The 26,410-nt window shown below is 33.4% G+C and overlaps 1 protein-coding gene across 10 annotated transcripts in view; it reads left to right on the forward strand.

Moving 5' to 3' along the window:
* The window catches only part of PDE1A (phosphodiesterase 1A), a 281,250-nt gene that overhangs the window by 41,810 nt on the left and 213,030 nt on the right, over positions 1-26,410 (forward strand). Inside the window, exon 1 of one of the 10 annotated variants that reach the window (XM_016149790.2) lies at positions 18,392-20,285. The exons of 8 other annotated variants lie outside the window; for them this stretch is intronic. In XM_016149790.2, the coding sequence (XP_016005276.2) occupies positions 20,233-20,285 (53 nt within the window). In that variant the 5' untranslated portion in view covers positions 18,392-20,232. Of the gene's footprint in view, positions 1-18,391; positions 20,286-26,410 lie in introns of those variants that run through there. One more of the 10 variants, XM_036237886.1, reaches the window with a different exon arrangement.

The following is a 26,410-nucleotide window of genomic DNA, read 5'->3' on the forward strand; positions in this document are numbered from 1 at the left end:
AAGCAATGAGGAAGGCAGGGGAGAGTGAATATTCTGCACGTGGTAAAAAAAGAGGCAGCTCTGAGCTGGCAGTGGAGACAGCAAGCACTGCCCAACTCTGAGCATCCTGAGGTTATCCGTGTTTTCTTTTTGCGTTCTTTGTATCAAAGAGCTTAGGCAGCTGTAGGATAGGTTGTACACTGTATGAGTTCACACTGATATAAGACCTCAGGTTGCTGATCATGGCTTGAGAGAACAACAGAATCCCCACTGATTAATGATTCCTTAAGTACGATCAGGAGTGGATAATACATTTCAGGATGATTTTTATGAAAATAAAAAGAATAAGCATTTTTGAAAGGCTTGAAGAATCAAGCTTCAGTGATTTAAACAAGAATGATAAAGTATTCTCCAATGGTGCCAGTTAATAATAGAAATATATTTGGGGTGATATGTATTTATGCCTTTTCACATTTCTAAACATATGCTAATATATTACTATATACTTAAACAATTTTTATAAAGAGAAAAACATCTTTCAAGTACATATTTCTATAGCATTGGTCATTTGAATGTGATTAGGAACCCAACATTTATTAACTCCAGTGGGAATTATAGAATAGAGGTATAAGTTATTCGTAAATTAAATTTGTCAGCGGAAAAGGACTTACATATGGTAATTCATGTACTTTTGACATTAGAGAATTTTTTTCAGAAACTGGTACACCAAACAGTGTCAGCTATAGATAGCTATTTTTTCCCCATTTGCAGCTAATATACATAACTTTTTACAAATGTAAGTAATTCTTATTTTTTGTACTTTGCATACTTTTTATACATAGTGAAAAGCTAGCAGTTCACACACTGTAATATTAATGTAACATCTATCTAATGAATAAATTTGAAAATACAGAGAAAAATTAAATTCAGATATGTAGATTAGAGGAAAAGGACACTGCTTTAGTATATCTTGCGGCCTCAGCTTCCCCAGAGGAAAATACAGACTCTGAACTAGATGATTTCTGAGGTGCCTTTCCACACCGCCACCATAGTTCGTGTTTGTATGAACCACAGGATTAGAGAGTAGATTATAACAACTCTGCCGTGCATAGAGGCTTTAAATTAAAAAAAAAAAAAAAGAATTAGGCTTCAGCCATTAAACCACACTAAATGTAACTGACTTAGTACTCTACTGAAAGGAACTGTAAGTGAATGCATTTGTTGGTAGATAAAAATTGGCTGGCATACGTAGCCATTAGCAGTGGCTTATAGGGATTTTTTTGGATGTAATGTGGAAAGAATAGAAAGCTGTGATGGAATGCCTTTGAACTCTTATCTTTCAGTTCAGAATACCTGAGAATCTTTATAATTTTCATAACAGAATGGTCTTTAATTTTTGCTTAAGTCACATGTGCTTAACAATTATGGAGTTTCAGGGTACCTGTAAATAAGACTTCGATAAAGGAAACATAAGTTGGAAAGAATAACTTGAAAGTAACTCTAAATTCCATCTTTAAAAGTCTGCTTTCAGTATGAGATAAAAACAATCTAAATGATAAGATAAAGCAAATCACATGTTTTTAAAATTGTTATTTGAAACATATGCTCCAGGATGGTTTAAACAGTTCCAAAATTAGAAAGGAAGGAAGAAAATCAAAAGTTACTGAGCACACCCAATGTGCCAAGCATGAGTGTTAGGAGCTTGAATGTTAGGAAAGCCAAGGATTTGCATAATTGGAAGAAGATTCGCTGAGCTCATAATGTAGTGCTAAGATGCTAAAATGCAGCTTCGGTTCATATGGCATGCCTGGGATCAGGGAAAACAGCAGTGACACCCAGGGCTTGGGAGCAGGAATTTCACAGTTGAGATAAAGCCAGAGATCCAAGAAAATCTTTTGTTCTAGCCCCATAATGTCAAGAAGTTGTTCAAGGCTGATGCTCATCTGCAAACATCCTTGTAACAGAATATGGACAGAGCTCTGAAGTACAAGACTGTCTAAGCAGTTTAGACACGAGTCAGAGAGTGACAGTTGATAGTCATTCATCCATTCTTTAATCACTTATTTAAAATGCACACAAGCCTAGTAGGGAAAACATCGAGACCATAAGAAAGTATAGGTCAGGTTTGTGGTTTTTCAAAGAGAGAGAGAGAGAGAGAGAGAGAGAGAGAGAGAGAGAGAGAGAGAGAGAGAGAGAGAAAGGGAGAAGGAGAAACCAGTGAAAACATCATTCAATAGAAGGCTGAGAAGGCCTTTGAGCTGGACCTCACAGGGTAGTTTTGGATGCCTTGTAGAATGGATCTTTTAGTCTCCAAGTCTGTACAAGTTGTTATCCCTACTGGGAAGTGTAAGGCTTCTTATTCAGTGGTGATCTCTAGCATATATTTTCTCTTCCTCTCTACTTGTGGTATACACACCCATCACCAAAAAGGGCTTTTTATGAACCACATTGGTGGTAGGGAAGGTTGATGAGAAGCATTGTAAATTGGTGGGGATAGGAAGAAGTGAGTGTTGGCAGGGATGGGAGGTAGGGGGTCAGGTGTACGTCTGTACTCTGTAAAAAATCCCAGCTGATTCTTATATATTCTCCTTAGATGGCTATGCCTCTCTTTCACTCAAAAATTATTACTATTAGATGATATGAAATATTAAGACATCAAAAGTAAATGCAATATTATTTAGGAATACTTGATACTGAAGAACTAAACTTTATGAGGAGGAGGTACCTTGTAATAAAAAGTGATATGTAAAATATGAACAAGGAATATGCATGCATGTGTTTATGGGGATGGGAAGACTTTGCTTCTACTGTCATAGGTTCGATAGCTGGGCCTATGAAATAAACTGACAACAGGAAGATTAACAGGAGAAATAGTATATAAATTTATTAATTTTTTACATTACTTGCACAGGGCCATCACACACAAAAAAGCAAATACCCAAAGAAGTAGTAAGACTTGAACATTTATATACTGTCTTAATGGTGTGAAGGAAGGGTGCATACACACTCATGTGTGTACAAACACAAATAGACGCACACATACATACATATATAAAAATCATGGTTCATTCAGCATTTAGGAACTGTAATATAATGAAAAATCGTCAAGGTAAACATTTTCCAAAGATTGTACACCTAACCAAATTCTGAGTGTAGTTCTAGCTTTTTGTATATATTAAAATAAGAAACAAAATATTTTGTGCAGATTTATTACATATCAGGTATTTGTTCAAGTGTTCTATATATATTATCTCATTTAAAAAAACAAAAATCTCATGAGGCAGTCACAACCCTTATCATTTCTTTGCACTTGAGGAAATTGATTCTTAAATATTTTAAATAACTTTCCAAAATATTATATACCTTGTTATATTATATACCTTGTTATATTATATACCTTGTTATAAGGTATATAAGAGGAGTTGGGCTTCTAACGAAAGTAGGCCATTTCACAGATTCCATGCTCCTTACACTATACCAGGGAAGGTATCATTTTAAAGGTACCTAAAAGTAATGTTTAATCATTTAAACTAAACATTTCATATATAGGATGTAGGTCTAGTAATAGTCAAACAATAAAATTTGTAAAATTTTAAATTAATTCTTTCTCCTTACATTTTCGTTTACAAAGCAAATTGCCAGTCTGGATAATTACTCTTTGCTTTACAATGAATGAACATCTGTTGTCAGTTCTTAAATCTGGCATTTCAGGGAGAATTATTAGTCTCAGTTGGGGTATGTTGTAGTAACCACCGACCTGACTAAAATAAGAGACTGTACTTAATTTAACAAATGTTTAGTGGCAATAAAGTTTTCCTTCACCCCTTGACCTGATTTTATTTGTGGTAAACAGTATGCCTTTATGTGATCGATGGCTAAGGTAAATTTATCTTTGTCCTATGTTGACTGACCCTTGTGAGAGCTTTCACTTCAATAGTATGCTGCTCTAACAGAGCTGAGTGGTTCATGATCACTTCCAGGTAGGAGATTTGATGATTACACTTTCTTTAAATCTAGTAAGTATGTTAAGATACTATAAAATATTCCCTAGAAACCATTGCTAACCATTTTACTTTTAATTAATTTATTCATGCTTTTATATGAAAATATTAATGCAATAATAAAAGCTGAGACAATGTAAACATGATATCATGACTGCCATTTAAATTGAAATGAACTGAAAAACATATTTGTACTTTTATATTGTATACTTACATTTTAAATAGGATCACATTGAACTTTTATCTTGCACATTAACATTTACAATAGTGATAAATATTGAATATTCATGTCCCAGCATGCCATCATTTCTGTTATAACTAATTGCCTAATAAGGTTAATGAAATTTTATTTTGATGAAAAAAGCTCTTGACCATATTAAAAATTTTAATATATCAAGTCTTCTTTGAGGGTTAGAGAAAACACTCTTAAGAGGCAAGCGAAGTTTTATGCCAACACTAATCTTTAAAACAGCCCAAGTATTTTTGAGCTTCAATAATGGAAAAAACAACAATATTGGGCAGAAACGAAGCAGGAAATGTTTAAATTATTGTCTCTCTAGGCAGAAACTAATCTAAGTAATGATATTAAAAACTATACAGTTTTTTGGCTCTTAATCTTGCCTAAATTGTTGAAATATATTCTTGCGCTATGGAGTTTTCTCTTTTGTATAGCTTTCACATTGAAGCTAATTTGATTTTTATTGGTATAAAGTATTTTTCTTAAACTTCTAGATAAGCTTCTTAAAATAATATTTGTAGGTTTCAGCTCTTCTAAAGGGAATCACCAACATTCATGGACTCTAGAAAAAAATAATCCTGTTTAGAAACAAAACAATGTTATTTGACTCTGTGTCAGATGGGAAATGGAATGTTTATTTTGAGGAGATAGCTCAAGGCATAAACTAATTACTCTAAGTGATTTGTTTTACTATTGTTTTTATACTAATAAAAAGCAGATTTTAGGTGATTCTGTTAACCTTGTTGAGATCTTGATATTTCTATTTAGAAAGAAGTTCCTTTGTATTTCCTTATTGTCTTTTGCAAATATTTATGTTTCTATATCTTCAGTAAATGGTCTTAAGAAGTTAAACTCCATTGCTTTTGGCCTGTCCTCGCCTTAAGTGCTGAGGAAGATACACTTTCCAGGATACATAAACTCATTTAATCAGACTGAATGCTCAACCATCACATTATGCATTTCCAAACACAATTATAGTATGGCCCAACATAGTCTAAAATTCCATTTTCCGCAGCCAAGAAAAACAAATTTTGGCCAAGGTCCAAAGTATGCCAAGTTTAACTTGTGTATCTCAGGACTGTTTTAGCATACTAAACCCAAAATGGTTAGATGTCTTTTCCACTCCTTTTCCCTTGTTTTATTGAAAAAGAAGACTAAGAACACAGAATTAAGTACTGAAGACATTCTCTAGGAAAGAAGTATGTATAAAATGACATATTCATGCACATATGTTTAAATAGGTGATAGATAATTGCTGATTATTTTGTCTTTAAATCACTGTGAACATAAATAGTACACAGATGTCATTCTCCCAAATTTTTTGACTTTGCTTCTGAAAAATGGCATAAAGTTTTGATGTAGTAAATTTTATTGTAAAATTCATACAAAGTTAAAGATAATGCAGAATTATACATTACACTTAAAAGTCAATTATATATTGGCTTTTCAATGTCTAAAATTTCAACAAAATTTAAAATTAAAGTGTAACAAACTTTTAAAAAACAATTTTGTTTTAATATAATTTTAAAATTAAAGAAGATTTGCAGGAATAGTGACAGGAACTCCAAGAACAATTGTTTTTATATTTTGCTCCATTTATCATTCTCTCTCTAACTCTCTCTATGCATATATATAATTAAACATGTACATAAATAGGAATTATTATATAAGTACAATAAAGTTAAATGTGTTTAATATAATGCACATACTTTTTAATCAATCATTTGCACATCAACGGTACAATTATTAAAATCAAGAAAATGAACATTGATAAAATATTGTCCAATCTGAAGTTTTATTAAGGTTTTGTCCTTTTCTAATAATATCTGTTATAGCTATGTTATTCCTCAGCCAGAACTAGATAAGATGCTATACTGTATTTAGTTGCTATGTCTCTTTAATCTTTTAATCTGGAACAGTTCTTTACTGTTTCCTTGTGGCTTTGACCTTGACGTTTTTAAAGTACAGGTCAATTATTTTGTAGAACCTTCCTCAGTTTGGCCATGTGCAATATTTTCTCATGAGTAGATTCATATAGGAGTACTACAGAAGTGATACTATGTCAGAAGGAATGTATCGCTGGTTTGTTCTAATGTTGATGAAGTAACAGTAAAGTTCTTAGCTTTTATCTTTGAATTAATAAATTTGTAGAAAGATACTTTGAAACTATATAAATATCCTGTTTTTTTTTTTAAATAACTTCATTGAGGTATAATTTACATACAAGAATTTCACATATTTAATGTATGAAATTTGATGAATTTGGACATACATACACCTGGGAAAATACCACCATAATCCAGGTAATAAACATATCTATCACTTTCACAAATTTACTCACATCCCTGTGTGTGTGAATGTGTGTGCATGCTGCAGTAAAAACGTTTGACATGAGATCTACCCTCTTAATGAATTTTTTTATTTAAAATTTTTCTTTTAATTTAGTCTATAATATACATCTACAATTTCCCACATATTGGTAGTCCCCATGTACTGCCTAAATAAACATTAACATTTATTCAGTAGGTAAATAGCACACGTAACTCTGTATCAGGTTGTCATTCTTTTGTTCTGCTACATACAATGATCTTAACAAAAGTTTTAAGTGCACAATACAGTTTCCTGTGCTGTGAAGAAACATTTTAGATTGATGTAGTTCCAGTTGCTTTCTTATTTTATTGGTGTCATATCCAAGAAATCATTGCCAAGATCAATGTCAAAGAGATTTTTCCCTGTATTGTTTTCTAGGAGTTTTATAATTTCAGTTTTTACATTTAAATCTTTAATCCATTTGGAATTGATTTTCATATATGGTATCATATAAGGATCCGATTTCATTCTTTTGCATGTAGATATTCAGTTTTCCTAGAGCCATTTATTGAAAACGCTATTCTTTATCCATTGTGTATCCTTGGTACTCTTGTCAAAGATCAGTTGACTATATATGCATAGATATATTTTTTGACTCTCAATATTTTGTTCCATTGATCTATATATCTGTCTTTCTTTATGCCAGTACCCTACTATTTTAAAATTACTGTAGCTTTATAAGATATTTTGAAATCAGGAAGTGTGCTATCTCCACCTTTGTTCTTCTCTCTCAAGATTGGTTTTGCTATTGTAGGTCTTGTGACTTAACATAAACTTTATGATTGTATTTATGATTGCATCACAACTGACCCTGAAGACCTTGGCTTCTGTGAAGAGTGAAACTGATCTCTTATGCTTATTGGGAAAATACCTGGATAAACAGAGGAACAAAGGCTATCTGGAACAATAGCTTCAATATCATAAGAAATTAGAAAAACAGGCCCAGGAAGAAGATGTATTTAAAAAGCCTGCTACCAGGCTAGATAAAGAGACTTAACTTTCCTTACTTTCCAGCACAAGATTCCAGGTTCATTTCATACTTTCCCCTTCCAGCCCTAGATTCAGCCTATTTTACAAGGAATCCTAATTTCTTTTAATAATCATATATAGAAACAAAATTTGGGCATTAGGTATACTAATTGCTACTGGCATCTCATTGTTTCTCGGCCTTCTCAATGAACATAGTTATGTATATACATACACATATATTATATATAATATATTACATAACATATACATATATGTATATATAACATACATAACATTACATATACATATACACATATATTATAATATATATAATATATATTACATATATTATAATATATATGTAATATATATATATATTACATATATATATTACATATATATATGTAATATATATATATATTACATAACAAATTGCTTATGCCAGTACCTCCAACTTCTGTGCAGCACCACAGGATATATCCTAACCTTCCCCTTTTCTATATGTGCAATTCTCTTCTCCAATCATGAGAAACCTGGCTCTTGCTATTCTTAATAATTCTTAGTTCAAGTCAATAGGAACTTTTATATTTGATAAAATGATTATATAGAAGAATACATTTTTACAGAAGAATAAACAGTCATGTGTATCAAAAATAAATTTTGTGGGGAGGAAAAACAACTGAGGGAAAGCTGATCCTATCTAATGCTTAAGTAGACTGAAAGTTATATTAACTAAATCAGTGTGGTATTGGTGCAAGAAAATCAACAGAATAAAAGAGAGACTTCTATTTTCAAATTTTCAAATACACATGAAAATTAAATGTCTGATAAAAGTGGTATTTTAAATTAAAGAAAAAATAAAGAATATTTTTAAGAAGTAGTATTGAAAAAATCAAATTATATCATATTGAGAATATGCCTTAAATTTTAGATACTATTAATTTCTCAAATAGCACCATTTTAATGTGAATTATCTTTTTTTAAATGATGTAGTAATATGTCAAGTATTTATTAACTTTTTTGCATGAATAAAGATACAAATAAGCATTTACTAGAATTGAATGGGAATACATAATGCCTGCATATAATTAGGAAGAATAGATAGTTGACAATGTGGTATGATTTATAAAGCACCTATAACTAAATATCATCTAATTGATCTACCATAATTACTTAACTTTAGCATTCTTGATAATTATGTTCTAGAATACAATAGACGGTATTTATTATCTGCTAATCCATGAACAGATTTGATTTTGTCATTAGGTCGTGTGGCTCATAGTCTTAGTTTTAAAGCAATAAAACAGAACAGTTAAGTTTTTATAATAATCAGGATGAGAAAAAAATACATAGAACACTGACTAGATGGTCGCTGTTGTTCCATACTTAAACATCCAGAAATCAAAAGAGAAGAAATGGGATCTTGGAAGTGAACCCAAAAGAAAGGTGATGAGACAAGAAACAGACTGTGGCTACTTAAATAATATGCCCAAGGCCAGTAGAGTGTCACTCCTTCTATATATAGAACAACCACAAAAAATGGTTATCCAAGTAAGTGCCAAACTGAAGAAGACATAGGGCAACTTGTCCTGATCTTTTCTTGGATTCATATCTCTGTTACATTCCCACACATGTCCTCCCAAAAGAAAACATTCCTTGGAAATTTTAAATCAAGACATTAAAGTAGAAAAAAAAAACACTTTCTTGAAGCAAACTATTGTTGTGTAAACAGATGGTCATACTTCTTCCTTCTGTGACCCCAAATATTTATACAGTTAGTCTGTATCTCCCTTTTTACATTTATTTCCATAGGCAGCATTAACTGAAGTGAATTTGGTATATACCTAATCAGAAAAATTCTCCAACCTCTCTGGTTTTCTTGGTTTCAGAACTTTTGTCTTACTGAACATGTGATTGTTCCAGGATAGAAATTGCTTTCATTAAGGCTGCCAGTGGCTTTTATATAGCCAACTCTAATGAAAACATTTGTTATTTTTCTTTTTAATTGATCTTCTCCTTTGCTACCACTGATACCCTTCTCCTACCTGACACTTCTTCAACTTTTGTTGTGGGATAAACTTTCCCTCCTAACTTGCCAGACTCTCCGATGTTATCATTGGATACTTTTCCCTGCCCTACCCTTCAATTGCCAGGGTTTTGTTCTTGGGACTTTACTTCTCTAACCTATATGTTTTCTCTGAGTAATATCATCCATATTCACAGTTTTATATTAATGTAGCAATACCTCCCTCTCCCTCCAACACACACATTTTGTCTCTGTAACTGACTTCCCTCTCTCTTTGTAATTTAAATATCTAATTGCTCATCTCTACTTGGGCCATCCTTTGGTATTGCAAATTCTTTGTGCCCACCAATAAACTTTTGATCATACTTCTTTTTCAAATTTTATTATTATTATTTTTTTATTATCTGGGTCTTCCTAGATGTTCTTAGTACACCGTCCACCCAGATAAAAAACCAGAAATAAAAGTATTGTCTTAATCCTTTTCTTTCTTGTTCAGTATACCAAATTATTTGCTAAGCCCTATGCTTTATACTTGTTAGTATCTTAAATAGCCTCTCTCTTTTCTAATTAATGGCTTTGCCTTGCTTCAAGCCATTATTATCTCTCACCAAGATTACTCTAATAGACTATTCAGTGATATCCCTGCACCCAGATTTATTCTTTTCAAAAATATATTTCACATTTTTATCAGTGAGATCTTCCAAAATTGAAAAGATGAAGGTGCCATTTCTCTGACAGTGGCTCTCCATTGCCTATTGGATAGAGGCCAAGTTGCCATATAGCACATATGATTTAGCCTTTGTTTAATTTTCCAACTTTATCTTCTGCTGTTCCCCCTAACGTTTATACCCTCAGTCATACCAAGATGATTTCCAGTTTCTGAATACTATGGTATTTCAGGCTTCTGTATTATTTTCCACCTTCCTTTAATGACTTTCTCCACTATTTTTTCGAGTGAACAGTTCTCCCTGATGAACTTCTAATCACTGGCTAAACCTCGCTAAAGCAGGATAATTTCCTCCATGAGTTTTCTTTTCTCTCCCTTCTGAGCTTCTTTTGTTCATTTTATTTATTTTATGAATCCACTTATTGTATTGAAATTATTTTTATAAGTAGATTATATTTTCCTTTTATACTTGAAGTCCTTGAGGAGAAGGCCTGTGTTTTAATAATTATCGTTCTCATAACACCTGGTACATCATTTGTCACATTGACCAGTAAAATTAAGCCAAGTTATTTAAAAAGGTAGTATATAAGGCAAAAATTTAGCTAGAATCAAATTTTGCCTTTCAGTATATATTAGCAGTGGCTACAATGGGGACCAAATACTGCTCACCAACACCAACATAGCCAGTTTCCCCTCTGTTGTTGAAACAGATTATTGCTTCTTTGATTGTTTACCAGGTGAAGAAGTTAGTATAAGAAAATCCTCTATTATTGAATACAAGTAGCACCAAACAAGATGAAATCCTCTTGTTATGAGATGTTCTTGGGGATGGAAATGAAGGAAAAAGCAGATTCATTTTCTCCAGCTCAGGGGCACTTGGGAGTAAGCCCTTGTTGAGAGGAAAAGCAAAAAGAATTTTGCAGTGTTTGGGAGGGTGAATAACTTGACCTTGAAGGTCCCTTCAGATTCTTGGAGCCTATGATTCTATTTATAACAAATAACTCATTACCTGAAGGTCGAAAAATAGACGTCTGTGAACTCCTCTACTAAAATACTATGTACATTCAAAACAACAGCAGTGTTCTGTATTTGCAGAACAGTTGAGGAAAGTGAGTTCAGAATCTCCACAAAATTAAGAAGGTTAGAATCAATAATGATACTTGGAGCTCATCATTGGGAAAGAAAATTGTTTATAAAATAGGAATAAAAGAAGAGAACGAAGATAAACATATAAAATGATTGTGAAGAATACAGAAAGGGAACTGAAGTAAATTGTGTTAGCCACAGTCATGGGAGGCACTAGTAGTTAAATGCATGAGCTATGGAGGAAAGCAGACCTGGGCTAAAATCCTTGCTTCATTGGTCCCAGTTGTGCAATATTAGCTATCTCTAAAATAGGGATACTAATTCCTATTCCTCATTTTTGTTGGGAAAATTCAATGTGGAGCTCATTCATCCTGTTTTGTAGAGATGAAGTATCTCATGAAGTGATTTTAAAAGAGGGTAGAGAATTTTAATTAATAATATTTTTTTATGATATGAGTTTCTGTGGGCATGATTTTGAGAGAATTATGGTACAACCACATACCTCAGCACTGGAGAGCCATTCTGTATGTTGGAGATAGAACTAGTTTTGTTTGTGTATGTGCTCTGACTTAATTTTTTCCTGGGGTTTCTCAGTGACATTTTAACCAAAATTTTGTTTATTTACTTTTGTTCGATGAAGATTATATAGCAAACAAATGGCAAACTTCATATTTAGTGTTCTGTTCTTTTTTTTTTCTTTTTCCTATTTTTCTAGTTCATTGATCCATAAATGTATGAGGATTATATTGTGAGAATGACCCAAACCAGACTAATGTGTTTCTGAAATCAAGTCTGAATTGTTGTTAGGATTTAAGCTAATTCAAATGATCTGAGAATTATATTTTTAAAGATACAATCAGCCAAGATAACTTTTTCTTTAAGGCTGCCATTAAAACTAGATATATGATCACGAGGTGGCGATGTTAGTAAGAACAAAGATGTTTGCATTTGATAAAACTGGATACAAATCCTATTACTGTAACATACATGAAGTACAGCCTTTGGCAAATTATATAACATTTTTCAGCTCCACTTTTTCTGAGTGTAACCTGAAGGTAAGAGAATCTACCTTCTAGGTGTGTTATGTAGAATTAACTGAAATGTGAACTATTGTGCTGAACACATAGTAGTAAATGACTGATAAACACATGCCAATTCTCTTGCTCCCATACTTTCTACTGGGACAGGTGGAAAAAAGAGCAGATAAAGGAAGATTGCCCTTTTCTAGGACTATAGAGCAGGATGAAGGTCATAATGTTAAAAAAAAGATGAAGAATTTCTGAAATTGACCTCACTTCCAATATTCTGTCAGGTATTGGGCCTTGCATCAGATAATAGAGTAGGTAACGTGTCTAGTATTGGACCTGGGAAAATGTTCACTGACCAGTTTAAATCCTGCATGGAATTTAGAATTTAATTAAATGAATGTATAAATAAATTATGGTAACTATAGCATGCTATAGAACAATTGATAGGAATGATGCATTAATATAAAAATTAAGAGTAATTCCAGAGATCAGATTGTCAAGGATAGAGCATTTCAGTGGATATGGAGTGAGAAAGTTGGCAGATGCAGAAAGAAAGTTGAAAGTGAAATGGGTCTTTTGAGGAGTGAAGGGATGTGAGGGTACAAACATATGTAGCTTGTATTTATTATCTCTGCTAATAGCTCATTTTTGTTTTAGAAAGGTAACAGGAATAGTGACCTATTTCTATACATGTGAGTTATTTACACAGAACCTACCACACATACTATTAAAAGCTTGGCAAACTGAGTGGTTGCTTCTATTCAAAGTCAGTGTGAGTCATGATTATCTCTATTGCTGTCTAATTCTAAAAGCTTAGAGAGTCAATAGGTTAGCCTTTAGGAATTTTCCATTTACTGACATTGATTCAAGTCATTCTTGCTGGTAGTTCTGCACATTTATTCATAGGCATTACTGGAAGATTAAGACAGACTTAAAAAAAATTACTAATTGAATTTAGACTCACGTTGAAATCATCTTAAAATATTGAGGAAAGCTGATAAGAATGACTCAGTACTGAAGCTAAGTTAATGATTTAGTGATGTGTTTCAGAGCTGCAGAGAAACTGAACGAATCTCAGCATGCAACTCTCTACCTTTGGACAACTTTCCATGGACTAAAGAATTGTGGACAAGAACATTTTTGGCATGTTTTGGGAGTAACTAAAACCTCTGAGTCACATTCTTTTAAACTGTGATATCGTGTTGATTATTTTGCTAATCACAGCCCCTCTTCTTACGTGATGATGTGAACCTCAAACTCCACAGCCTAACATGGCAGGAGCCACAGCACACTGCTTCAGCCACAAATGAGCCCTCCAACCCGAGTGTTATCTGGTGCTTAGGGCTGGTGAAACACTGCTTGCCTTTTCCTCTTAACCTTCTTAATGAATATCTATTCATTCTTCAAGCCTCTGTTCAATCATCTTTTTCTTAGTCCTCTGATTCAAAGAGAATTTTATATTAAGGAGGTCTCTTCCTATAATGTTTATTTAACTACCCACTATGCAAAAATCATTTCCTATAATAGTAAATTTACATATTGCTCGATTGCACATTGAACAGTGGTGGGCGGGTGTTTGGCTATGGGAATCTGTTTTCAATGATTTCCTTTGTTGTTGTTTTTGAGGGCGTTATCACAGAATGTCACACCCATTCAAAGGAAGTTGTTTGCCAGCACTAAAGGCTGTCAGAATTTGTGGGAGTGTTAATTGGAACCAATCAAAGTTTAACTGACCTGCTTCTACCCTTCAATGACAAAGAGGAATTTCTCCTACTTTATGAAGTAGAAAGGCTCAGCTCTATACCTGGCTGAAGAGTTATTTAATTTGGAGAACAGTTTTTCCTTGTCACCTGAAGCTAAAAATTCAGTCTTGCTTATTTATTCTTTTAAGAAAACAACAATTCTGAGGTATTTTATCACTGATTAAGTGAGTGATAAACTTTGAGTCTGATACATAAGTCAAGAGAATCTAGTTTAAAACTATTAAATGGATAGAATCTACTTTTTGCTTTTAAGGTAGAAAAGATTTTTAGTCAAATTCAGAACCATTTCCCAAGTGATTCTCAGTTGCATCGTCAATTTTAAAATGCCCATTCTATTTATTATCAGACATGCAGAGTTACTGATTTGAAGAAGTGTAATGACAAATGTTTCAAGATGAAACACATACATAGGTATCAGATGATGCTTTGAAGCATTCCAAGATATTGGTGAGAGTCTATTTTTAGGGCCTTACACACTTATGAGGAAAAATGTATTTTTGGTATGACTCGATTAGGTTTATTTTTAAAGTAGTCAGGAATAATTAGATGTTCTGATCTTTTCCTCAGTTACTGCATTTGACAGAATGGGTTTATTGATTCACTGAACAGATGAATTTTTAAACAAATAATTATACATATTATACAACACACAGATTATAATATTTGCTATGAAAGAAACAAAGACAGTGTTGTAGGTAGACAAAATTCAGAGAGAGTTGTCAGAGGAGTAACCTCTTTGAGGAGGTGAAACTGCAGCTGAAATCTGAGCAATGAGCGGAAGGAAGAGTATTTTAGACTGGAGGAAACAGTGTGTGCAGAAGAGGCAGGAAAGAGTGAGGAGTGTTTGGGGAACAAAATGCTACCATGGCTAATGAGAAGTGAGCCAAACTGTCAGGGTTTTGAGATGAGGGTACAGGTAACTAAGGTCTAGATCAGGCAGAGTGTTCATACTGTGATATAGTTTATCACTATTCACCCACTGAAATGAATGCATAAGAAAACTTTATAAAATAATGGGAATAATGTGCTTTTCTCTCTTCCATTTTGGTGAATATGATCTTACCTTATCCCAGAAGGATCCATCTGCTTCATGCAGGGTGGATAATGGGATTAACATTATTATAGAGTAAAGTAAAAACAAATGAGCCCAGTTTTGAATACCTAAATGGAACCCTTAGTAAGACAATAATCCTGAAGGCTAGACTTTGTTCACATTACAAGGGTTCCCCAAATTCCCTAAGCTTTACTTAACATACATAATCCAGGCTCGTGGATCTGAATATTGAGTTTATTATAAACCACAAAGGGAACCCAGAAGATAACAGTAAGAGATTTTCTGCCACATTAGATTAGGAAAACATATGTGTTCTGCTCTGGTGAAGTATAAAAAAGGAGACCCAGATAGAAGGTGTTTCATGCAAAAAAAGGACTAAGTGTTTTGACTTCTTACCTCAGAGCTGAAATCCCAGAGAAGGGAGCATGTAAAAGCTTAAAGTAGATGATTTTTCCAGTGACCAGCTATAACAAAAATGGTGGTATAATGTGGCCAATCGCAAGCCTTCTTCAGTGTCTGTGTGAGATAGAGGGCTCAAGAAGTCCTACTTGCTCAGTGAGGAATTCAGAAGTCAGTTGAGATGAGGCCAGTAGATCTGTCATGAGCCTGCCATGCCCATGGCCAGGTGTTAGGGCATCTTGCACAGAAGCCAAAGGGTTAAGAGCCTTGGTGGATCCAGATGAAGGATGCAACTGAGACTTAGAGGGTCCTGAAGCACCAGTGAAAGATGAGATTGAGCTCAATAACAAGGGGATGACTACAATTCCCAGACTGAGTCAAGCGATCAGACAGATGAGAGATGTTGGTTCAGAGACCAGAGAAAACAAAGGAGAGACGCCTGCAGGTTTGGGTTTGAGGCCACCTCTTTCTTGCTACTACAGGGTTATAGAAGCCCACCTTCCTATAAATGCAGATGCTGGTCTTATAATAAAATTAACATAAGACAGATTAACAGGAGAAAAAAACAATTTTGTACATTTGAGGGCTACATAAGAATGCGAGGCCCACAGGCAGTCAGGCAATTGAGGCTTATAATGGAGAAAATGCCAAAGGTTATGAATGACAACTTAAAAGGATACAACAGATTTAAATTATCTGTAAAATGATGCCACTCTCACCCTCTTATACACAATAGTTTTTCTTCAAGGGATAAAGGGACAGAGTTACGGTTAGTACATCTGCCATTTATCTCATGGTAGAGTTGACCGAGTGGCGTTTCACATTAGCTATGTCAAATGAAAATTATGGCAGTGCCTGCATTTTACTTTGTTTTTTGGTTTTATTAAGAATTAGGTGCTTTTGGGGAGAGTATCATGTGCACATTTCATCTTCCATATATGATATATCAAAAAACAAAGTTCGAGAACTTCTGAACTGGAGTTTCACTATAGAAGACACTCATCATACAAGGCACTAGCTCTAACTTTGGTGGAAAGTAAAGAGGCAAGACTGAAAGAAGCAAGTTTTTTTAAAAAAATTGAAATGATGTCATAATAAAACCTAAAATGTCATTGGATTTTTTTTTTTGCATTTCCTTCTTAGTTTTCCATTTAATTTAAAACTCAAATATATAGCTTGTGACATTTAAATTGTATTGGGAAAAAAACATGTACACTTTGTTTCAGACTTATATTTGGCTATAGTTACATGACAAAGTGATAACCTGTAGATATATTTATTTTCCAGTTCTTGGGCTGGCATTATATCACATGATTTTTCTACCATTGCATGCTTGTTGGCACTTATCTATTGCAAACAGAGCCAGAAAACAGACTATTATGATGAAAAAAAAAAAAAAGGAAAAAAGAAAGCTTACCTGTTTTCTAAGATGCTTAATACAAAATCCTATGACACATTTAGTATTCACCAGGCCAGAAAAGTCATGCAAGTGGATCTTTTTTTTTTTTTTTTTTTTGGTCACACAAAATGAGTTAATTATGAAAATGTTGGTTAGTTATAGATATGATGGATATGTTAGTGTGTTTCAGCTGAGCATTTGAATAAATAAATTTCAAAAATATTTATTGAGCACCTATTATGCAGTCTCTTAACAGTGCTGAGTAGAGGAGGGTATGTGTGTATGTGAGGGGTGGGGGGAGGGAGAGAGAAATGCGCAAAAACAAGGGTTTGGGTGAAAGTGTTAGGCAAAGTCATACTGAGTTTGCCATACCTGGAAAAATATAAACACCATTTCTGACCCCTAGCCCCAGGAAAAAAAATGTTTATAATAAGTTATATTTAGCTTATTTTATAGGAGAGTTGACATGGTTATAAATAAGTTTAAGTATTTTACACAGTACAGTTGTGTTAATTTAAGGAATATAGTTTTGTAATTTAAACAATAGTGAGGTTCTTTCTTTTTATTAAATACTACATTAAAGTTGACTAAGTTAATAAGGCAAACTTTTTCTCAATATTAAATTTAAATACTCTTTCAGAAAAAGTTAATGAAAACATATAAGAAATACAGATTTTTCTTTGTGCCAAGTGAATATTTCACTTACTGGTATTTTGCATGGCTCTGTAGGTTCTAAGACTGAGTATAAATATAGTGCTTGATGTAAATGGGAATCTAAAGCTTTCTACCTGGAAAACTTAAGAGCAAAAAGATTATAAACCTAATGCAAACAAAGATGTTATGGATTTCCTGTAATTAATTTAACAACTTTCAGATTCTGCAGTGGATAATTAAGCCTTTGAGACTCAAGTTGAATTGTATACTTTCTTGTCATTTGAATTCTACCTTGCTTACATGTTTATTAGTATATGTGGTGAGTTCTTTCTATCATGCTAATGAAGAAGTCACCTCACTTTTCTAGTTCAAAAGCAGACAAAATGAAAGTTAATTTTTAAAAGTTGGTGGACTTATTATTCTCTTGGGTTGTTCCTTAGGGGTTTTTGTATTAAATTGATATAAATATAGGTAAACTATGAGTACAGAAATTGAATGCTACCCGTAAATTCAAAAATCCTTCCAGAAGACCTGTGTTACACGTTATTACTTATGTACTTTCCTATACGAAGAAATCCAAAGCCTATGGTTATGATAAATCTTCTCCCTCGAAGGTCTGCATATCAATTTGCATATAGATGTTCTCCAGATTTAACATCAGTATCACACACATGTCAATCTGTATGACTGGATGCTTATTGATGAAGAAGTAGACATTGATTTAGATGTCATTATATAAATACATAATATCTACATAAATGTATAATATAAAATTATCTTCCTTTTATTTATAATCTCCTTGTTTACTTATAACTTTATATAATAAATTTTTTTGGAGCATCAGGCATCATGCTAGGTTCCATTGGATGAAGCAGACAAATTATATTTAGAAATAGCACCATGGTACCATTAAAACTGGAAAAGGAGCATAGAATTCAATTAGTATTATAACTTCATTTTACAAACAAGGAAACTGGGGGTCAGATAGGTCAACAAATTTTCCCACAGTGGCCCAGCTTGTTCATAATAGAACTAGGACTGGAACCCATTTAATTTATTTTTAGTTCAGTGCTCTCTCAGACTGATTTTATTAGGAAAAACAAAAAAGAAGAAAAAAACCTGTGAATTAGAACTCCTCAATATGATCATTAATTTCTTAATAATTTTATTCTTCCTTGTTTTTCTTCTGGGAAGAAAATAAAAAGACATTCTTGCTTCTGTGGAAGTATCTGGAGAGTGTTAAGAACTATAGATTGTGACCATATTCCCCTCTGTGACATTCGATTCTTATTTTTATGGATCATCAACTAAAGATATGTGTTTCTTAGGTTTCCCCCCCTTTTAGTACATGTATATTTTTAAAACATTTAAATCATGATTTGAGATGGTTTATTTTATTACATACCAAACTTCAGGCCTAGAGTCTCATGACACTATTGATTGAGTAGGAATTTTGTTAGTGATTCAAATACAAGAATGTCTCCAAAATAAGTTATATTAAAATAAGACGTTTTGCCTTATCTGTAACTAGAACAAGAGTTCCTGCAGTATGAGTCTAACTCTTCCAAATAAAACAATTTTTTAATGTCATTTATTTTCAGCTGTTCACAACTTCTCTTTTATATCTACTTTTCTTTTTATTTTTATAACTTCAAATTTGATCATATAATGTAAAAACCTCAGGTTCCCAGGGAGTTTGGGGGACTTAAAAAAAAAATGGTGTGCGTGTATGTGTTTTTGTATCTTTTTTGTAGTATCCTCTCTGAGCTGGAAAGCCACATTTGAGTACAGACATTTGGGTACAATGTCACTGATAGAATTGAGCAATTTTTGTTTTTCTAACTTTTGTAGCTCTGGCCAGCTTCACATGAGCTTTCAGTTGAAATGGCATCTTTGACTTCAGCCAAGTGTAGGTTATTAGGTTATGAACGCCAAAAATGATGAGTCTTGTCCATATTTTATTCAGTGTGAGTAAAAGCAAGATTGAAAAGTAATTATAATCTCTTGAAGCAGAGCCAGCCACACAGTCTGAGCCCTTCTTTCTTCATTAATTTGTATATAGTTCTTATTTTAACAGAACAAACTTTCAGAGGGTACTCACATGGGACTGCTGAACCAGCTGTACAACTTTTATTTTGAAGAAAAAAAGTTGAGCTTCAGAACAGGCTGTTTTAAAGACAGGGAGGGACTTAGCTTTTCTGAGCTTGACCAGCATGTGGAAGGAGTGCTCTCATGGCTGCAATAACTTAGGGAGCTCCTACCTGGGTGCCGCTGGGGTAGGAAGTTTTCTGTTTGTTTTGATCTGCTTCCGAGGGTCCGGTACACTACTCTTGACTGTATCAACGTGACTCTTGGTGGATTTTGCACACCCTGCTCTGTGGGGGAGTGCCCCAACGTGCCTGTCTTATGTGGCCTCTATGGACACATTGCTCAGCTGGCAGAGAGCAGGGAAGTTTTCTCCCAGCACCCAAAAAGAGAAAGAGGAAACTGCTTTTCCCTTCTGGGCTCCTAGCAGCATAATAGATCAGGATAAGCTTCCACATTCCCTCCCTGGATTTCTGGAGTGGTTTCCAGGAAGAAGTTAAACCTTCACCTTTAAATGGATGACCATGTCACAATCAGGAAGAAACATCTCCAAAGACCCATCTTTAGGTAAGTAATGCTACATCTCAGGTGGCTCCAGAGGCATCAGCAAAAACAATTTTGCTCCTTCATCCTTAACTTGAGAATTCTGGCACTAAGCTACAGAAAAGCAATAAAGAATGTGCCTGAAGTTTAACTTTATGCATACCGAAGGAGTCCTTTTATTTTCTGCAACTCTGTGCACAAGCTCTTTATCAACTAACTCCTCAAGATATATTTAAAAAACATATTAGCCATTCAAGCACGTGAATGACAGAGCATGAGAAAAATTTTTGAAACATGCAACGCTTTGCTGTTTCCAATGGTTGCTCAGTCCTGTAAATGGGAAATACTGTGTTTGGTTCTTTCAACTGATTACACTTAGAGGTAGTGTTTTAGTGTTACAAATGCTATATTTTTCTGCAGTAATGTGTGGGGAGACAAATTTGAACTTGATAGGTACTGTACCAGAGTGTACATTTTATAGCTCATTCAGGAGTATTTGTACAACAGTTAAGGAAACAATAGGACCATAGCAGGAATTTTACATTTTGGTGGGATCTATGGCTAGGAAAAATGTAGATAGAGTATATTGAATTGAGCTAAGGTTTAATTTTGTGAGGAAGAACACTCTCTAGGAGTGCAATAATTTATTCATTGACTCTTTTAACTCTTGATTCTTTAATAACCTATTATGACTTTAGAACTCAGAATTTGGAATTAAGAATTTTAAAGTAGCTAGAAAATAAACATAAAAAATTTCTCTCTCTCAAAACAGAAAAGAAAGAAGTTTTAATTATATATCAATTTTGTGCTTTCTCCCAAATAATATCCTAAACTTAGCAGAAATACTACATGTAAACAATACTAAATGTTAAAGTCAAGTTGCAGTCACTGGTTGTTGACTTGGACTTAAATACAGGATAATCGAACTTTATGGTTAGAATTCCTAGCATTCTGGGGTTGTTATATAATGGATAAGAATGGCTCTCAAGGAGTATAACAGTATAAAATGTGACCATTTTTATGTGTTGATTAAGCATTATTACTATATTTTTCATAGTAAGAATATGCTTTACTAATGCTTAAAATTCTAGCTCAAATCTGTTTACAACCTCCTCTTGAAGATGTACATTTAAATCTATATTTAATATCATAATCTGTCTACTTAAATAGGCATTTTACACAGTGATGACAGTAAATAAACAAAAATCTAAAATGACCCCCAGTATGTGTATCTATCTGCCGCATTTTCTGAAAAGTTGTCCCAATCCTATGTTATTAATTTCTGTTTTCTCCCAAGTGAGTGTGTAAATTCAAAAAAGCATAACAGTGGCACAGATAATTCCAAAGTCAACCGCACTGAGGCACCACTGGCAGAGGGCACCTGCAGAGTTCAGGAGGGCAAGATTATGTTAAATAAAATCAGACCCTCTTAGCCAGCATCTTTAGTATGTTACCCCACTGGGGAGCTGTTGTGATGAGGCAGGTGATTCTTCACTGCTGCTTTATGCCAAACTTTATTAGCTCCTGATGAATTATCCACTTTGGTGCCACTCACAGGGAAACTGCAACTCAAGTACGCTGCTGTTCTTATTTTATATGAAGAACAGATCCTTTGTGGAAGCTGAGATTCTTGGCCCAGATAATTAGAAGAAAATTTGGTAAATTCAGATGAATGCCTTATGACCCTGGTGACCTAGAAAAGAAAAAGTAGCTGCCAAAGAGGACATAACTTTCACCCAGGCAATTATTGCAAACAAGTGTAGAAATGGTCATATGTGGGGTTGGCATTGATTGTTCAGCTTGCATGTCGACAGGTGGCTTTGCTTTGACCAGGATATAATTGTGAAGAGGACAAAAAGAGGTGGATAGTATCTTAAAGGATTCTAATGACCAAGCATAATTTCTTAGAGAAATTTTTGAGCTGTTCTTCAGTAAAATATAGCATGGGCTTTCTGATAGGTAGTTGTACTTTGGGGCAAGTTGGGAAGTGGTTTAAGCCTGCCTTTGGCATTTTTGCCCTTCATGCCATGCCCCACTTCATTTTCTTTGTTAGCGTTTTCCCTCCTTGGTCCTTTGTTCCTCTGGACTGTCCAGACTTTCACAGTGAGATATCTTTCTCAGGCCTGCCCTCCTGGTCAGAGACCCATGTACCAGGACTTCCTTTCTCAGTATGTACTTGTTTGCACCCTGCTTCCTAAGGGCTTTGCGTACTTGTTCTCAATCCACATGGTAAACAAATCTGTACTAGGCTGTTTTGGGTGTGCTAGAAATTTTATGAAAATAATATCTTGGCCATTTATACATTATTCATTTAAATTTTCAGTCATTAAGAGAGATTTTTTTTTGGGGGGGGGGAAATGTCTGACATATTGACACCATTCACATTTCTATATATAGGATACTTTCTCTTGCAGCTAAACCCACAGCTTTAATTTAGTTCACCCTGTCTTCTCTGGTTGACTATGAATGTCAAGATTCTGGGCTAGGGCACCTGAGAGGTCAGACAGGATAAAGAAAAACAAACTGCATTTGTTCCCACATGACATTTCATCTAGTATATACCTAGATAACTATGGCACAAGCAGATGACGGGTGCCAAAAGAAAGGTAACAATATCTGGAGAAATTGAAGTGGAAGAGACAAATTTCAACAATGACTAATTCTGACACCTAAGTGAATTGAGAGAAATAATAGCAAGATTTTTACAATTTAATTTTTGGACTAAATTAAAATTTTTACTAGCATAATTTCCCTAAATTTCAGACAATAAAAATCATCTATCAAGGTTAAAAGTAAGTTGAGAGGTTTTAGAATAGTGGACAATGAAATTCCATGACTAGGTAATGATACTGAGAAAACTAGGAGAAATCATACATGTTATTCAGATTTTGCCTCTATTTCACTAGTTAGGCTATCAAATCTTTGTTTTAAAAGTTCTTTGTGGAAATTTTAGGTGTATGTATTTCACATCAGGTCTGTGAGGCAAGGAACAAAGGCAAGTTTCCAAATGGCCAAGGCAGGAGTTTGTATGATCTCTTTCATGCATATTGTGTGGAATTTGGGACCAGTGAAACCATTCAGCCCTGAGCATATATAATAGCGCATCTCAAATACACTTTCTGGATCCACCTGTAGACGTCCTTGCAGCTCAATTTGTATAGAAAAAAGATGATTCTCCCTTTACCGAAGAGAAACACTTTAGGTTTTATAATTTTCCAGGAAGGAACCACTATCACAATATATTTATTAACATGTTTTCAATCAACAGCACTAAATTTGCTCCTCGATACTTAGAAAATTATATAGATCCTTAAAATCCAAGATATGAATCACACTTGATATTGGAGACCTCCCATAGGCACATTCCCTTATACTTTGAAAAACTCCTTTTTCTATATTACTATAGATTTTTATGTCTGTTAATCATAATTTATCTCTTTATATAAATAGAGTCAACAATTTACAACACTCACAAATGAAGTACTTTATGTAATTTCCATAAAACAATTGCTGAAGATGGTCAGTTTACATGTTGTGAACTTTCTATAGAGTGTAAGGGATAGATCAACCTTTCACTTTGATACCAAGAATAATTTCTTTCTCCTCATAAAATTGCACTAGTGAAAATATCTCTTATCTGAATTTCACTGCCATGAAGAGTTTAAGTCTGGATTTTTGTTGTAATTATTTCCTCTCACTTGGTTTGATATTTTATCAAATTCTATTTTATGTGCGTTATTTTCCATTTGTTGATTCAAATTATTTCTAGAGGTAGGTAGGGAAAAAATGAATTTTAATAAATAATTTGAGACTTTTTCTACATGTTAAGCTTTATTTAGTGTTCTTTGGAATTGACAGCCTTTTGAACTTCTTCAGGGTTCAACAGTGGATAGTTATTTTTGTGGTGATTTTTTCATTAAAAGTAGCACTAAAAAGCCATAAATGAAGTCATGCAAATAGTTCTTCATCAGCTATAGAACTGAGAACTGTTCTATGTGTCCAGGATCCGAGACATTAAAAGTGCAAATCCAGTGGCCACCAGGGCCCAAGACCAATGAAAATTGTGTTGAGATCTTCAGAGTATTTAGAGTGTGCTATTTCTTTATGCCATTTCAAAAGCGTTATTTTTACAAGTTCTGTTAGCAGAGGAATTCTGAATGTGTTTTTGGCAGGCATAGTCTCTTCACATAGAGATGTAGAAAGCATAGGAAAAGAAAGGACGATCCTAATTTTGTTTGTGGATCTCATACTGATGGTTAGTAAACTATCACTGTGTCTGAATTCTAATTTCAACCTTGTGATCTATGATTTATAAAGGAATATCATAAAATGTCAGTTACATATTTAAAATCATACACTTTTGGAATGTAATCATTTTTATTCCCATATTTAAGCTCAGTGTATTAACATTGGTGTCAAAGCAAAACCGGAAGTTGATACACCGCATTTCAGATTTTTATACATTAATAAGGTAGAACACCTGACTGACTTTGCCAACTTATAGTAGTTTTCTAGGCAAAGTGTCCAGATAGTATTTAAATATTCAGATGTTTCAGACCTAATTCCTTCACTATTTTTGAAACAATAAAAAATGTAAACAAATAATCTAAAATGTCAAGTCACTTCAAAATTAAAAAAATTGCAATACATTATTGGACATTGGCATTTTTGTCTTATAAATACTTATTTACAATATTCTTTGACTTAAGCCTCTTTTTAACACCTTCACCTCACCAAAAATATGTCCTTCAGATAGAAATATATTTAGTACAAAGTCGTCAGAGTGAAAAGTAATTCAATAGAAAAAAATTAAGTTTAAGCTGATGAAGTGTATAATATATTAAATATCTTTTCTTTTTTATGCATTGAATTCCTCACAGGAAAAAGTTCTATGTAAATCGAATCTGAAATATAATATCATTCTATATTTATGAAAATATTTAACCAACTTTTGGCTTTAAGGTAACAGTGATTATAAATTCATTTATTAAAAAAAAGAAGAAAGAAACGAGTTTACCTGCAATATTTACATAGTTACATACCAGAAATTTAGTTCCAAGTTTTTTTTAAGAAAGTATAAATGATGATTTTTACATGACAATTAATTAATAGAAAAATATATATTTAAGTTATCCCTTTGTTATGAAAGTGAAAAATATTTCTGGAAAATAGACATAGTTAAATGAATTTAAAGTTTATGACACTATTGGATAAAATGCTAATTAGAAGAAATATGTATTTTATAACAGACATGTTTATTAAAATTAATCTTTTTGTTATCTAGGTCAAGATATTATTGCTGTTGGTTAAAGGTTGTTCATTGTATAAAGCAAAACACAGACACAAATTGATCTTTAAAAAGACTTCAAAGATCAAAGCAAAATAACAAACACACATGAATGTAAGGCATATGGTAATGTTTAACATGAAAGAAATAACTGTGCTTTTTTTCCCCAGAGTTGTGGTAAAAGTAATTCTAATTTATGTGTTCCTCACAAACAGATAAGCTGTAATTTGATATACATTTAAAGTCTGGAAGTAAATTATTTACTCCTGCTGATGTTATTTCACTCACAGTCAACACAAATTTAAATTATCTCCAGTAAACTTATTAGCAGCGGCAGCAGCAGCAGCAGCAGCAGCAGGTATTAATATTAGTACTAATAGCTGCTATTCATCAAAATCTTAGCATATTTTTAGTCATGTACCATGCATACAATCCTCAGAGCAACTCCATGAGGAAGTAGTAAATCCAAATTTATAATTTTGACTATGGGTCCAAGAACAGAGACTAGATTAAAACATGGGAAAGTGTCAATAGATACACAAATCTTGTTTTGTAAGCTAGAGAAGATTGGTGATAATTGCATTTATTTCAGACCTTGATATGATTTAGAAATGGTTTTTCAAAGATTGGTAATGTTCAAAATGAGAAAAATTAAGTTTATGCCAGTAAGATGATCTACTGGAGGTAGTTTAATGGTTTTATACCATCTGGAAAATTTTATATTTGGAATAATCAGCCTATAACATATAGTGTTTAGGTAAAAAGCAATGAAAAATAATGTTAATAAGACTAAAGATGACATATATGTTTGTAGGGATGGAGTAAGTTTAAAGAAGTCTGTAGTATTTAGAAACCCCAGGCT

The sequence above is a fragment of the Rousettus aegyptiacus genome, unplaced genomic scaffold (genome assembly GCF_014176215.1).
Source record: "Rousettus aegyptiacus isolate mRouAeg1 unplaced genomic scaffold, mRouAeg1.p scaffold_m13_p_2, whole genome shotgun sequence".
Taxonomy (NCBI): domain Eukaryota; kingdom Metazoa; phylum Chordata; class Mammalia; order Chiroptera; family Pteropodidae; genus Rousettus; species Rousettus aegyptiacus.